The sequence below is a fragment of the Diplotaxodon limnothrissa genome, linkage group LG4, assembly GCF_057381915.1.
Source record: "Diplotaxodon limnothrissa isolate DT_005_m linkage group LG4, D_limnothrissa_male_GT1.1, whole genome shotgun sequence".
In the NCBI taxonomy this organism is placed as follows: domain Eukaryota; kingdom Metazoa; phylum Chordata; class Actinopteri; order Cichliformes; family Cichlidae; genus Diplotaxodon; species Diplotaxodon limnothrissa.
Genome location: NC_140599.1, coordinates 19,391,562 through 19,404,768, shown reverse-complemented (window position 1 = coordinate 19,404,768; position 13,207 = coordinate 19,391,562). Strand labels below are relative to the sequence as shown.

The 13,207-nt window shown below is 41.7% G+C and overlaps 1 protein-coding gene across 1 annotated transcript in view; it reads left to right on the top strand.

The window, feature by feature from the left end:
• The window catches only part of cep112 (centrosomal protein 112), a 128,213-nt gene that overhangs the window by 92,609 nt on the left and 22,397 nt on the right, over positions 1-13,207 (top strand). Inside the window, exon 22 of the mRNA XM_085352395.1 lies at positions 6,067-6,216. Within this exon, the coding sequence (XP_085208521.1) occupies positions 6,067-6,216 (150 nt within the window). The remainder of the gene's footprint in view (positions 1-6,066; positions 6,217-13,207) is intronic.

Genomic DNA, 13,207 nt, shown 5'->3' with positions numbered 1-13,207 from the left:
CTTTTCATATACCATACCTGTCTGTCCATCACCTGGCTACACTTCAAATCCAGGAAATGTGTTTAACATTACTTCTTGTGTCCTTAGGCCACATGAAATCGAGTTAATTCTTCTGTCCAAACAGATATAACTTCCTCGGACACACGTTGCCATTCAGCACGACGTCTCAGAAAGTTCTGGCAGCTTTCACCTCACCAGTTCAAAGATCCAAAAACACCCTAAGTAGAGTTTACATTACAAAAAGAAAAGTGGTTTCTTCTTGATTATGTAGCAGGCTAAAATATTACAATCATTTGGCCGTAATTGCACCTCGTTACCCAAAGAGGAGATTCAAAAAGGCTGGGGGGGAGGGTGACGAGGGGGAGGAGAGGGTTGTTGTTTTTCTTTCTTTCTTTCTTCTCCTCTTTAAATCTCCCCCATTTCGGGTTGGTTGGCAGAGGCTCCGAGTTGAAAGCGGGGTTGACAAGCAGATGTTGTGAGGAAAAACGGTAGCTTATTAGGTTACACAATGCTCAACTTCAAAAGGAGTTGGGTTCTGTGCGAAAGTTTAGCCTCTGCCCGCTTTGGAGGGTGCAGGGCCGCCGCAGACGAGCAACAAGTGATTAATCCTCTGGTTTGGGGACACAGAGCTGGCATAAGTTTAACAAACAACACTCGCTGACATTAGAAGATGGTCCCAGAGCGCAGAACTCAACACCGCTGTTGATGCGAGCGGTTACATAAAGGTTATGCTAAAGGAGTGGGTTCTGTGCAAACATGTTAATATGCGTGAGTATTTCTGAGCATTTGTTGTGGGCTTGGGCGACTTTGTTTTAAAAGGTAAAGGTGGAACCAAGAAGGCTTTTTTTTCCCCTCCCCCCCCACCCACCCCTTGGAGCAACTCAGTCAAATGTAAACAAGAGGTCTTTGAACCTCAAAGGCTAACCCCAGTTGTTAACCCCTCAGTGTCTGACAGGGAGCATCGCTCTAGAGCTCAGCTGCATAGCTAATAGCCCAATTAAAAACATACCATGCCATGCATTATCCTAGGGGGCCTGATATGTATGTTTCTTTGCATTCACACACACAAACATACGCACAGAAGTGCAGATCCTATTCTTCTGTATATTATCTCCCTGCTTTTGTCTCTGTGCTCTGGTTCTTTCAATCAGGCACGCACACACACACATACATACACAGCTCTCCTAATTAGTGTCTCCTACCCAGTCCCTGTGTGTTAAGCGCCTAGCTGCGAGTGGTCCTCCTGGGTGACCTGTGAACTAAACAGGGCCCACTTAATGGTCAGGTTACAGTGGGTGGTAGTCTTGGTGCTGATAGATCATTACTTTATCCCTGACCGCAAGTAGGTGGGAGGTGGAGGGAATGTTCTCTGGGCGGCACGGTTCAGGACAGGTTGAAATTAATATGTAAAATTATTTCATTTATTATACACAATGTTGGGGGTTTGTTCGTTTGTTTCTTTCTTTCTTTCTTTCTTTTACTGTGCTTTTCTGTGACCTTTTAGGAATTTACTGACCAGCTGCAGGGTTTATTCCTTTGGAGACATTTTCACATCAAAACAAAATCGAAATGTGTCAGCACTGTTTAAACTTTGGGTTCTTTTCTGTATTGATTGTTAGTAGAGCTTTTGCTCTCTTTCACAACTCTCAGCATATTCATTTCCAGTAATGCAGGAGACAACTGGTTTCTAGGAAAAAGAAAAAAAGCTCTGAAGTTTCTTTGTGAACTTGCTGGCCAATTAATATCTAGCTGGCAAATACGGTCATGCGAAAAGAAAAGCTTTTCACACAACTCTCTGCAGCCCCTTTTTCATTCCAGTTTGAAAAGTCAGAACATTTTATCAGGCTTCAAATTTGCACACAATTATTCTCCTTATCTTTTCTAGCCTTGGATAATAATTAATATTTGCTCTCGAAGCTGCACCAGTCAAATGTCAGCCGGTAAGTTGAAAGACTTACATTCATCAGGTTTGTTCAGCTGCCTCACCACCTTTACCAGCAATAACTTTAACAGCACGGCTTTTTCGGCCTCTCACATCTTTGTGGAAGAATTTTTACCCACTCCTCTTGACCGTGTTGCTTCATTTCATTGAGGTTTGTAGGCATTCATTTATGCACAGCTCTCTTAAGGTCCCGTCACATTTCAAGTATATGAATCAGGTAGAAGTTCGGACTCTCACATTTGACTCAAGTGTATTCAAGGTGCCCAGGTCCTGTGACTGCCAAACAAGCCCAAATCATCACCCCTTCACATGTGTTTGACAGTTAGTATGAGGTGTTTATGCTGATATGTCTTTTGGCCAAAAGTAGCACTATACATTATCTCCACTTTGGTGGACATTTTTACATAAGTTTAGTTGTTTGTTCATCTTTTCAAGCCTAAGCTGGAGGGTTGGGAGGTTGCGCAGACTGAAGACACAAATTCATGCAAATATTATGTGCATTGAAAATATTTTTTGCACTCACCTATTCTTAATGCAGCTGTTCACACACACAGATCTCGTGATTTCACTTGATTAAATTGCAGAATTTATTTCGTTGGACCAAGCTTGATTTTTCTGAATAAACAGTTCTGACCAATCAGACCAATGCGTTTGGCAACAAGTGCACTCGTAGCTCAAAACACAGTACTGAATATACAAATAGAAAAATAATAGTATTTAACCTCAGACAGACAGCTAGACACTGCTCCGGCCCAGAATCTCTGTGTCTTCCTTTTCTTGTTTAGAAACATCCGGACCAGCTCATCATCTTTTCATGCTGACTTTATTTTTTCACACTGCGTTCCCCCCCCCCCCCTAAAAAAAATGCTTTTGGTTTGTTTATACATTGGAAAAATTCTAAATTTCGTGATTTTTTTTTTCTTTTCCAAAAACATACTTGGTGCCTAAAAGCTGTAACTTAACAACAAGTATGTCATATTTGGTATAGTTTTTTGGGAGGTTCTGAGACTTTTACATCATCAGTGTGATGAATAAATAACACCATGCATTTTTAAGCAACTTTTTAAGAAAATGTCGCAAAATTAAAAGTCAGATATGAAATTTAAGAATTTTGTGGCAATTGTTTCATATTTCAGGCTTTATGGGGCTAACACAGCTACACTTTGTTGGAGAACGCCTGCAGTTATGGCAGAAATGTTACCAAACAAAGAGGCAATAAGTGAAATGTTCTATCGTTTACACTGTTTTTTTGCTGGCGGGGTCAAATCACTGGAATCATTATCAAAGGAAACGGGCAACTCAAATTAAGCATCAGCCACCAAGTTTTCGCACTTACAAGTGTTTGTGTTCTTTTCATGTATCATTACAGAGCAGCCTTTCTCCTCTGGTAGCCTGTTTACCCACCTGTTTGTAAACAGGTGGGTAAACAGACTCGTTTCTGTCCTCCTTTCTTTTTTTCCATACTTCAGGTTCATGAGGAGGCAAGCCTTCCTTTAGCCCTAAACAGAGATGCTAGCAGGCTGGGAAAATAGGCAAGTCTCACCAGACCAATTATAGACTTAAAAAGGCCTGGCTGCCTATCAGAGAGTGAAAAAGGTGCTATGGTGTGTGCGTGTGCGTGTGTATATAAATATATATATACAATACAGGAGTAACAAGACAGACAGCTGAGTTTACTAGTTTGGAGTGCCGCCACTGCCCCGGGGCTGAAGACCAGCAAATGCAGGGAATCCATATTGCAAAATAATTATTATGACCAGAAATGATGTTCACATAATGATGTGTCATTTGTTGCTTTCATGTGGCTGTCCCACTGACTAAATAAGCCTAATCTCCCTTAGAGATGGACCGATCCGATATTACGTATCGGTATCGGTCCGATACTGACCTAAATTACTGGATCGGATATCGGAGAAAAATAAAAAATGTAATCCGATCCATTAAATATCACGAAAGCACCTCACAAAACTTGCAACACGCCGTAACTCACCTCAGAACGTTAGCAGTCGGAGCAGTATGCATCACGTGATAGAGCGGCTGTGGCATGCGGGACCTGTGGTGGTCTGGATAGCATTTGGAGCTTTGCTAGCAACCCGGCATTTCATCTCCGACAAAGTTATCCCCGAGAGAAGTAAAGCAAGTGTGTAAGTCCATCTCTGAATGTTTGTAAAGCATTCCTGCGTTAAGCTTAACAAGCGATATATGGAGCGACTGCCTCTCCTGCTGCTACTTCAATCATGAAACTGCTTAACGATCAGCTGATCAGCTTTTCTGTCGTGAGTCCGTGTCTCTAGTTTGCTTTTGGCCCACTTTGCACCAGAAAGAGGAAACCAGCGGCTGAACAACAGCAGCACGTTTAAGCTTGATCAGCTGTTGTTAGAATGTATTTAATATTACTTTCTACTCGAGGATCTTTTTCTACGTAGCTGACGCTGGTAACTGTGCAGGGGCGGATCTAGCAAAGTTTAGCCAGGGGGGCCGATAGGGCATTAACTGGGAAAAGGGGGCACAAAGACATACTTTTCTTTCTTATTCTCATTTAAAATGTCAAGCTTTTAATAAATAATTATCTGACACCCAAAGTTTTAATTTGATGCAAAATGAATAGAAGTCCATTACTGTATATAGTAACTATTAAGTCTAATATATATACCCTAGTAAGCTATAGTACTTTTTCCTTTGGGAAGGTACCATCTGTGCAGTCTGCAATTTTGTTGAAGAAAGATGTTGAATCTATTTAATATTTCTTGAAAAAGAATTGATTTCTGTGCATTTTTTTCACACTGCATCAAATTAAGGTTGATTACGTCGATTAAGCATCATGAGGTGGAGCGTGAGGGGTGGTTCCCTATTTTTTATTTATTTATTTTTGTTGTTGCTGGGAGTTGGAACCCTATTAGTTAGGTTGCTTAATATTTATGCTAAGTACTCTTTAAAATACCAGAATAGGGAGGATGGTGTAGGTTTAAGTTTATTAGATTGATCAGTATTGCTGAACTATGAAACATTTTTTTTGCATACAGGTATAACAGAATAGCTTTAGTGTAGTTGTTGTTTTAAACTTGAGTATGAACTTATACAAAATGCAGCAAGATATTTAAAAAACAGTTTTGTTGATTAAAAAACACTATATCGGATTCATATCGGTATCGGCAGATATCCAAATTTATGATATCGGTATCGGACATAAAAAAGTGGTATCGTGCCATCTCTAATCTCCCTAGCACCCCTCCACCCCCCTTCGCCCTTGCCGTCTCTTTCTGTCTGTGGTCGACCCGCGCCGCTTTAGCTCCCATACTCCCACACAATGTGCAGATTCCAGCGGGGCTAGTCCTCCAGGGTTTGAACATGGTAAACAATTATCTGTCTAGCCCAAAGCAGCAGCAATACCCTCCTTCCTCCTCCTCACCTCTTTCTCTTTCTCCCTTCCCTCTCTCTTTCTCTCTCTTTTTTTCTTACTCTCTCATCTTTCCTCTGCCTTTCTCTGACAGTGGCTTAAATAGAATGTTAATTTTGACTGGAGGTTTTCAAAGCCAAGACACTTCCTTTTCATCTTGGTGTGCACCGCAAGTTCACCAACACAAAGTCACTCCGCTCTTCAAAAAGGAAGTTGTTTTTTCCTTCCTGTCTATTTCTTTTTAACTCCCTCTTCTTTCTCACTCTTGCGCTTTCTCTCTCTCTTCTTTGTGTCTTCTGTCTCGTCTCAAAAAACAAAAAAGAAGACACAAGACTCTGGGAAAAGCGGTCTTTCAAGGTGATTGTTACTGCCTTCCCAAGCCATGGCAAATGCAAAATGCATTTTCCATCTGATACTAGTCTTTTTTTGCAAGCCCAGTGAAATGAAACGAATCAGAACAGCATTTTGTTAAGCGAACGTATTTTGCATTTTGCTTCTGGCAACAGGCTTTTCTCTCTTTGATCGCTTTACTATGCCGCTTGTTTCAAACATAAGCATAGAAATACATAGAACTTCCAAGTTAACTTTGCACTAGGAAAAAAAATGGTTCCCAAGTGCAAGCAAGCCAAGTTATGATCTTATTTAGTCACTGCCACTTCTCTTAAGTTTCTGTCAGTCCTGCACACACTTGAGGATCAGTCAAAAACCTGACTTTTCTTGCCCACAGCTAATTGCGGAGCTACAGACGTCTGTATGTGATTCAAAGGAGGAGGCGATACGTCTGCAGACAGCAATGGAGAAGCAGCTAAAAGAGGCCAGTGCTCGCTGGGAAGAGGAAAGAAAGACAGTAACCCACCGTGCCGATCAGACCCACAAGGTCAGTGTTGGAAACCACACACTTTAATAATTACATCACTCAGCACTGAGCAACAGGTATTTCTTCACATTCTATGATCCAAGTATGCAAGGTGGCACATGCCCCTTCTCTACAGGTCTCATTATAAGCAGCTTTAATCATTTGTGTCCATTTATTAGGTGTGTGGTCCAGCAGTACTCTGTATTATTAAAGCTTTCAGTGGTATACTGCAGTGTTCCGACTCTGTCTTGTGACAGTTGTTAGGGTTGGAAGTTTAAATTTGAACACACCAGATATGATGAGTCCCCGTATTGTTGTATAGAGACGAAAGAGCTTGAGAAACACTGCTTTCATGTTACTTAATCGAATGAGCGTTATAATTTTAAAAAATGAGAGAGTAGGAAGTGGTTTGCATGAGAATTACCACCTCAATAATCAATGCCAAGGTTCTCAAATAGAAACGAGTGGATTGCCCACTTTGAGTTGGGAATGAGTTGAGTTCAAGTGTCTTATAGACTTGCTTAAGATTAGACAGTGGAACAGGAAATTGACAAGCAGATTGGTGCAACATCTGCAGTGATACAGACACTTTTACTGTCTGTGGAAAAGAGAAAGCTGAGGTAAAGCCAATCGATTTAAAATTCCTCCCCTCACCTGTGGCTAAGGGTATGAAGCTCTGGCAAAGGACTGAAAGAATACGGTTTTAGATACAGACAGCAGAAATCATCCTTCTCTAAAGGGTGTCTAGGCCAAGACTTAGAGATATGGTAAGGATCTCAGTCACCCAGAGGTGCTCAGGGTAGTGCCAATTTTTGTCTGCACTGATAGGAGCCAGTTGTGGTGGTTTGGACATGTGACTCAGATGCCTCCTGAACGTGGTGCTTTGGACATGCTCAACTGGGAGGAGATCCCAGTCCTGACCCAGGGCACACTGGAGAGATTCTGTCTCTTAGCGAGGTTGGGAACAGTAATAATAATAATGGATTGCATTTATATAGCGCTTTTCGGGGCCCTCAAAGCGCTGTACAATTCCACTATTCATTCACTCTCACATTCACACACTGGTGGAGGCAAGTGTTTGCAAACAAGTTGGTGTCTTCAACACAATCAATAGGCAACCAGGCAAGGACGTTCTTGTATATTTCTTTGAGACCTGTTTCACTTAGTAACAGCAAGCGACCGCTCACCAACCAATCTGGGAATGTTTTCTCAGGACGGATGCTTGGCAGGAGAAGCGTTTTGAGTAACCAAACCCTCACAAAAACCTGAACTTACTTTTTATGTCAGTAAATGTAAATACACTATTAACTATGATGGAGGTTACCACTAACAAAAAATACAGGAGCTTCTGTCCAAAGTGCCAGCCACTTTAATAGTTCATTCTGATTCAGTAAAAGGACTAGATGTTACAATCCCTGATAATGCATTATTAAGAGAGGATGATAAAGTCCCAGCAGTCACACAGTTCCTCTTCTCAGTGGTCTTTGCAGTGTTTGGTATATCTAAAGTATCTTTACACCAGCAGAACTGGGGGTATGTCAGTAAACGTCGTGCTCTAAAAAAGCCTCATCTGGATTTCACTTTTATAGAGTAGACACGGGACGCTTTTCTTTAGTTAAAGCGCACTGCCTGTTTGTATGCATGTGCTCTGTCATTTTTATGGCTCGCTGCAAACTCCATAGTGACTTTAAGTGGCTCGTGTGCTCTGTGTCTGGCTGAATCTTATAAATCTCTCTGTTTCACCCAACGTCTTAAGTCATAACCCCTCTTTATCATTCCTGACAATCCCTTTTACTGTTAAACTTTACACTTTGGCACATTTCTTTTAACATTTTACTCTTTTTTTTTCTCTTTTGCTTCTGTAAAAAATGTAATGTTTTATATTAATAAAAAAAAAGAGAGATGTGTTAATCCTTTTCCCTGATCCATGTGGATTTCTTTTAAGGAATCGGCTTCTTGTATTCCTCTTCTTCCCAGAAGCTGAATGGAGTGCAGTTGAAGTAGCAGTTGACTGGGTGTGGCTCACTTTAAAAAGACTTGTTGTGTCTGGGATCAGGACATATTTCCAAACACAACCTTGTCTGTTTGTGGCTGGAGCTGTCTCATATAGTAAAGAGGCAGGTCCGTGAGCCTCTCTTCAGAGCTCTTCTCCTTCCAGGCCCTGGAATCCCAGGCCCTCCTCGCTCAGACGTGCACAAAAGCAACCTGTTTTCTATGAAATTACTAGTCCGGCCCCCACACTCAATTATTGTGTTGTCATTTTTATCCATATGTGATTAACGGTAAAGGCTCGTTGTAGTCCTTTGAGTCCAGATACATCAGCAAAGCCCTGTTTAGTTTCTGTCTGGACTGATATATCTTTACTTCCCTTACACTCATTCTTATGATACAATGATACAATAAAACTTCAGGAAGTTTTTTTTTTTAATGCAACAGCATTAAGAAGTACAGTAGAAACTGACCTAACAACTCAACATTCACTGACACTCGACATTTATTCAAATGAATTTGATACCGTCTTGAGTCTTGCTTACTGAAATGTTTCCACTGATCCTTAAAAAGAACTTTTAAAAGTACCTTTTTTTAAATAAAACTATTTAAATTTTACAAACAGGTGACACCTGAATGAGCGACTTCTTACTGCTGGATTATTTATTAAATTACTAGTGCTGTCAGCATTAATCTTGTCAAAATGACGTTAACACCATAACCGCATTAATGTGGCAAATCTCCGTTAGCGAGGGACTGGACGGCGCTAACGCTTTAACAAGCTTACCGCGCTAACGCATTGACGCCATGCAGCCCCGTTTGGACGAATTCCAATTATACTTTACAAAATATCAGGGCTTTATGTATTAAAATGTCTAATTGGTAACATCAGTTATTGAAATATAATTGCAGGTGTTATTCATAACTTTATACAATCTCAGCCGTGTACTAGATTAGTTAGGACTTAATGATAAAACAGCAAAGAGACCTGTGGAAGTGCCTAATATCAGCAGTAATGATAATAATATTAAAATGTCATCCAGTGTATTAAGTGCTGACTCCAAAGAACATCACTGGCATCGCCATACAACTCCAAATTAGCAAGCGTTACACGAGTTTACGTCCCTGGAATTTGTAGCTGCAACATTTGAATGAAAAAGAAACTTTCAAATCACATTCAGTGTCACGGGCTGCGATGGCAGACCGTGGAGTGACAGTGAAAGCAGGGCCCAAACGCGAGACTCTAAGTGAAGGACAGTGGATTTATTTACAGGAGGTGAAAAACACACAACTATATACAAAATCCCAGCACTGTGGTCCCGTGGTGATTCTCCCTGAATCCCACACAGTGCAGATGTCCGTGAGAAGTGAAAGGTGGCGACTCCAAAAAACTCCAATTCCCACACCGTGACTTTAGAGGCGTACTCCGCTCCCGATTCCTGGTAACACAAAAGGCAGAGGGTTAGCAGGGGATTTGTTTCCGCGGAGGTTACGTAAAAGCTCACGGCAGTACTGACGAGTTCTGACTCAAGGATCCAGCGTCGGCCTCAGCTCAGCTGCAGTCCTAAATGCCGTTCCTAGACGAGCGTAATCTGCTGCAGCTGGCAGAGGACGACGAGCGGCAGGTGCGGCCGTCTCTCGAGTAGACCACTTCCGGGTTCGCAGTCTCCTCAGCGAACCCACACCTCCGGAAGCTCACACAGAGACACATGGAGAGATGGAGAGCAAACCAATACAACACACGGAAAACATAAACATAAACATACACTGAAAATGCCTGAGCCCTGGGTCCCTAGACCCAGGCCATGACATTCAGGGAAAGTTCATCATTCACTGTGCTGGGTGACAGTGTCTGTGAATCATGCTTTCGACCCTATAACAAGTTCAGCACCACTAACAATGTTTCATGTCATCATGGGGCAAGTGTAAGGACATATGGCGAGAACTGGCAGGAAAAGAGACGTGCAGGAAAATGTTTTAGCTGTTGAGGCCTGTGTGAAATTGGTAAAGTGCTGACATTCAAAACGTGACTTTCAGCTCCTCTCCTGCCACAAGGGGTCACCACAACAGGTAGCTCCACATGCTTGCTTTGGTAGACTATTGCGCCAGATGCGCTTCTTTGCAACCCCAAAGGGGATTGATAAAGAGCTGGCATTAGCAAAACAAAAAATATGACGTCAGTAGAGGTCTGCTGCTAGCATATTATCAGCTACCGTACAGTTAACTCTGTTCATTAAAGCCTTATAGTATACTCTTGCACACAGGCACAGGGACACCCGAGTAGTACTTCCCGTTATGCTTCCTCTGAAGGGCACATGGACAGTTACTGTATTGTAACTGAGTCTCTGTGGGCGAGTCCTCTCCATCACAAAGAGTTTTTATCAACATGGACTCTTCTGCTCATCGTCTAATGATGAAATTTCAATCATTCAGACCCTAGCAGACTTGCGGATGCAGACGCATATCAAAACCTTAAGTATTCAGTGAGTCTCAGTAAGACAGCACCACTCCTATAAGTCAAACAGACTAAGATCTGGCTTGCATCATAAAGACATTCACTTCTGGCAGAGATAAATCAGGAAGCATTGCAAAAATTGATGGCTGGTTGGTCTGCTGTGGAAATCATTTCAGTCTTAAAAGGTGTTTGATTTTAAAAAAAAATATTTGCGACATTGGATACATTTCCACATTGTTCGCTCAGTGTCTAAATTAAACATCAGAACTGTAGAAGAATTCTTATGTGATTCAATTACTGGCCAAACGCTCACATACATGGTGACATGTTGATTAAGGAATTGGTTACTGTCTGTGTCGCACTGTAGCATGCAACACTTGTAGATCACATCGTGCTTTTGTTGTAATCTAAGTGCAACATGACACAGTAACACGCACGTGCCGACTTCCCCGTTGTGTGCGGTTTTACAAGACACGGGCCTTAGCATCTCTGTTTGGAGGAGACGGCAGCTTTCTGTTTCCATTATCTGTGTGCTCATTATTATGATCCCCGTGTATTAACCACCTGCTAACGAGGCTCTAATTAATGGTTGAATTGCTTATTAAAGGCCAGACGTGAGGGGGAGAAGTGAACGGGGGAGAGGAAAGTAAGATTAGACAAACATCAAATAAACTGAGAGAAAGTAAAGACGTAAAACAAAGATTTGTTGTGATCTTGAAAGAGAAGGTTGAGATCCCATACAGTGAAGGAGAAGAAAGGGAAACGACGGAGGACGTGTGAGGATTGAGACGAAAGGAGGAAAGAGCAGGGGAGAAAAAAAAGAAAGAGATGGTGGAGAGCTGTCAGTGGGCCATCGGAGGGAGTGTGTCGTCTGCTGACATTGTTTCCACGCTGCTCACTTCAAAGGGCTCGGATTATGAAGAGAGCGAGGGGCTTCAGACAATGGGAGGGGAAGAAAATAACATCAAAGTTAGCCGTGCATTTGAATTGGGATAATCCCAAAACAGTTGTTCTGAATGCATGCTGCACCAGATCAGATGTCCCTTTTTCTTTTTTCTTTTCCTCGCCAGCCCCATTCTGCCGTTTCTAGCCTGAATTTAGCTCCCTCTGTGGCTCTACTGTACTTGGACTTCTTAAATGTGGGTGTTAACTGCAGAGACCTTTGTATCTCATAAACCCTTTTTTTAGAACAGCGGCAGTACAGTTAAGTATGCTCATTATCTTCCTTTTTTCGTACACATGACGTTTAGGTGGAGTAGTGTATCCGTGCGGTGTGTGCGTGGGAGCGTGCTATGTGTGTGCGTACGTACATATGGCGAGCTTTAGTGTCTGTCTGCTTGCCATGTTGTTGCAGACGGGGCGCTTAGCTTTGCTTTCCCAGGCACATTTTTGCTTGAGTCGCAAATAGGTTAAATGTTGAAGTGTGTGTTGCAAACAGTTGCAGACGGTGCCCTGGTCCAGGATAATGAGCAGACTCAGCCTCTAAATCTGCTGAACTGAACCTACTTTTAGCTTGTTGTTTTATTTAATATTTTCTTTTTTGGCTCAAACTCAATTTTTGCAAAATATGCAAATCAAATGAGCAGAATAAACAGAAGCGCATTCATTAGAAAGCTCGAGTGTCATAAATGGTACCTTCACCTTTCTCCCTAATGTCATTTTTTATGAGTAATATCCCATATACAGTGTAGTCATATTAAAATGTGGTAAATAACTCTAGACTGAAATTTAAGGAGGGAGTTTGGCACCGTGAAGCCCCATGTGGAAGCCTTCTGCTCGGTATATTGGCCTTTGAACACCGTACACCCATACAGTGGCATCCTACTAATCGCGATGTCGGGCCACCATAAAACATGCCAGATTTTATAGGTCTTTTTTTAACGCTAATCTGCAAAATTAATTATTAAGACTTATATGGAGACTATTTATTTATATATCAATTAATTCATGAGACTTCTTTTGCAACCATTGGAGTCGCCCGCTTATGGCCAAAAGGAGAAATACAGATTTATGTTGTTGACTTCACTTTTCAGGCCAGAAGCCATCTATTATATACAGTCTATGGTGGTGACTCACCATTCCTAATCCAGTTAATTTTAGAGTGCCAATTATCTCATAACAGTTGGCAAGTCTCTTTGAGTGCACTGGAACCTGGCTGGTGTCAAAGGACTGTGCAAGGTGAAAGCTATACAATGCTCTCTGTTTGTTTTCATGCGTCCTGTCTATTTATAGCATTGATATAGTTGATATTGGCCACTGGTCCACCGTGACACATAGCTAGTGGTTTGTTTAGAGGATTATTCACTTCCTGATGTCAACCGCTTCTCTTCTTGTGGTTTTGTTATTAAGTGTCTGCATATTTGTGTGGATTTTTCCGTTTCTGATGCATAGGGTTAGAGGTAAATGTGTTTAATAGTGAGGTTATCTGGATTATTTGACCACATGATGTGTGTCTATGTGGCCGTGTTTGCAGGTAGTGTCTTTTCTTTTCTTTTCTTTTTGGTCTGTGTGTTCATGTGTGTGTCAGACCGTATTTATGAGTGTGCATGTACACTTGCCTGAAATGTG